This window comes from Bison bison, unplaced genomic scaffold, assembly GCF_000754665.1.
Source record: "Bison bison bison isolate TAMUID 2011002044 unplaced genomic scaffold, Bison_UMD1.0 scf7180017864451, whole genome shotgun sequence".
NCBI classification, from domain to species: Eukaryota; Metazoa; Chordata; class Mammalia; order Artiodactyla; family Bovidae; genus Bison; species Bison bison.
Genome location: NW_011495013.1, coordinates 7,257,509 through 7,260,484, shown reverse-complemented (window position 1 = coordinate 7,260,484; position 2,976 = coordinate 7,257,509). Strand labels below are relative to the sequence as shown.

Here is a 2,976-nt window from a genome sequence, read left to right as displayed (position 1 = left end):
AAAACCATAGCTTTGACTAGATGGACCTTTGTTGGTAAAGTAATGTCTCTGCTTTTTAATATACTGTCTAGGTTGGTCATAGCTTTTCTTCCAAGGAACAAGCGTGTTTTTAATTTCATGGAGCCAATCACCATCTGCAGTGATTTTGGAGCCTAAGAAAATAAAGTCTGTCACTGTGTCCACTGTTTCCCCATCTATTTGCCATGAAGTGATGCGACTGGATGTCACGATCCTAGTTTTCTGAATGTTGAGCTTTAAGCCAACTTTCTCACTCTCCTCTTTCACTTTCATCAAGAGGCTCTTTAGTTCTTCTTTGCTTTCTGCGTAAGGGTGGTGTCATCAGCATATCTGAGGTTATTGATATTTCTGCTGGCTATCTGGATTCCACTTGTGCTTCATCCAGCCCAGCATTTTGCATCATGTACTCTGGTGACTAAGTGTGCTAATTCTAACTAGTAAAGTACCAAGAGCTTCTTGAAAAGTTCACTGTGCTAGAAGAAAAAAAAAGTTCCTGCTGATGATAGACACACACACACATGCACAGATCTAAAAATGACCCAAAGTCGTCTTTTCCCTAAAGATGGTATTTCAATAGTGATGTAAATTTTTGTTTACTACTAACTTGCTACATATGGACTTAAAAGACCAAGAATAAATTTGGTTGAAAATCATGACATTTTACCTAATCATCCCACTAAGAAGGGATTCAGGTGAAGCAACCTAAGGTCAACATAGGTTTATAAAAGAGGAAACTGAAATTTAAGCGATAAGTTGAAGATTAAAAGCCAAGACGCTTACCAATCAAATTCTGCCCTTTTCAGAATTACAGCTACCAAGTACAAACACCTTTTACAGGCTTGCCATAGAATTCTTTATCTAGTGGTACTAGCCAGCTCTATAGGCTAAGGCACTATTCTAGGATTTCATTTGTATCTGCATCTTCAACATACCACATGGGACATCCATTAGGGACAACAGATTTTTTTTTTTAGTAATCGCCTGTAACACAGAAGCAAACCTTTTCATTCTCTACTGACAGACAGCATTAAACATTTCATAATTCTGCTTGTCACAATCATTTTACAGCAGGTCAAAAATTGGATTCTAAATGAATCAGACAGGGTTTAATTGAATTTAAATGCATAGGGAATAGAAAATGCTAGCAGATGGACAAGCCTAGCAATTTGCTGTCAGCTGCTGAAACATAGCAGATTATTCCTAGTAAGACAGCAGGAGTCATCCTGGCTGCTTCCCAAACATCAATAAGCAAAGTAAGCTTAACGTTGGGCCCTCCCTCTTCACCCCTTACACCAGCAGGAGAGGAAGGGCCACAGGGAAAAGGATGAATTCTCTGGAGCTACATACCACGTTCTTGTAGAAAAAATACAGAATCATGTTGGAAAGTCGGGTATAACACCAGTGCCCGTGGACAAGGAGGAGCTTGCTGAGATGTCTAAACTGAGAAACAGCAAAGTCGCTGGCCATCACAGCCTGTGGGGACGATGGAGAGAATGTCACCCTGAGCAGAACATGTTAGAATAGACATAGCATGGCAACCTGACCTCCAGCAGGTTCAGACTGGTCAAAATGTGGTTTAAATGTAGTAAATCACACAGAGACAAATATCAAACATATGTGGGAATCTAAAAAAAAAAAAAGAGTACAAATGAACTTATTTGCAAAACAAAAACAAAGTCACAGATGTAGAAAAGAAATTTATGGTTACCAGGGTGTAAGGGCACCGGGATAAACTGGGAGATAGGGACTGATATATATACTATATATAAAATAGATAACTAATAAGGATTTATTGCCCAGCACAGGAAACTCTACTAAATACTCTGTAATAGCCTATCTGGGAAAAAGAATCTAAAAACAGCTGGGTATATGTATAATTGATTCATTTTGCTGTAAAATTGAAACTAACATAACATTGTAAATCAGCTATACTTAAATAAAAATTTTTAGGAGGGAGGAGCCAAGATGGTGGAGGAGTAAGACGGAGAACACTTTCTCCCCCACAAATTCATCAAAAGAGCATTTAAAAGCCAAGTAAATTCCACAAAACAACTTCTGAATGCCGGCAGAGGACATCAGGCACCCAGAAAAGCAACCCAAGTCTTCGAAAGGAGGTAGGAAAAAATATAAAAAACAAAAAAAGAGACAAAAGAGGGAGGGACGGAGTTCAGTCCTGGGAAGGGAGTCTTAAAAAGAGAGAAGTTTCCAAACATCAGGAAACCTTCTCACTGCCGAATCTGAGCTGAGCTTTGGAAGCACAGAGGGCAACATAACAGGGAGAAAAAATAAATAAACAATTAAAACTCGCAGATTGCGAGCCCTACGGTAACTCCCCCAGCGGAGAAGCAGCGCAGATGCCTGCACACGCCATTAGCAAAAGGGGGCTGGGCAGGGAGGCGCGGCGCGGGCTGTACCGCTTAGAGTAAGGACCTGGCCTGAAAACCCTGAGCGCTATCTGAGCGAAAAAATCTGGGCTAGCAAACCAGACTGTGGGATATCTGCCACGCGAAAAGCCAGCCCTAACCTAAGACACCACCAGGCCCGTGCAGAGAACAAAGGACTGAAGAGAGATAGCTGGCTGCAGACCTTCCCCCTTTGGTGACACGCAGCCAGAGCCGGAAAGGGGCAATCGCAGCACCACAGAGACATTATCTATAAAACTGTAAGCAGGCTTCTTTGCGAATTAAAACTTCTTGGGGGGTCTGGACGGTCAACATCTCCCTGAAAAGGTGCGCCAGTTGTACACCTAGATAACTGAGCGACGGGGAGGCGATAGGTCGCAGCAATCGCGCTCGCTAAACACCTCATCACCTGAGCTGCTCTGACCTGGGAAGGGCATAAAACGCAGGCCCAACCGAGTCTGCGCCTCTGAGGACTACCCGAGTGCCTGAACCTGAGCGGCTTGGACCTGGGAGGTGCAGGCAGCCCAGGGCTGGCCACGGATGGTTCCCGGAGGAA

The 2,976-nt window shown here is 43.0% G+C and overlaps 1 protein-coding gene across 9 annotated transcripts in view; it reads right to left on the bottom strand.

The window, feature by feature from the left end:
- ATP10D (ATPase, class V, type 10D) overlaps positions 1-2,976 on the bottom strand; it is a 134,301-nt gene that overhangs the window by 22,611 nt on the left and 108,714 nt on the right. For all 9 annotated transcript variants that reach the window (XM_010858869.1, XM_010858870.1, XM_010858867.1 and 6 more), the window contains one exon: positions 1,366-1,491. In XM_010858869.1, the coding sequence (XP_010857171.1) occupies positions 1,366-1,491 (126 nt within the window). The remainder of the gene's footprint in view (positions 1-1,365; positions 1,492-2,976) is intronic.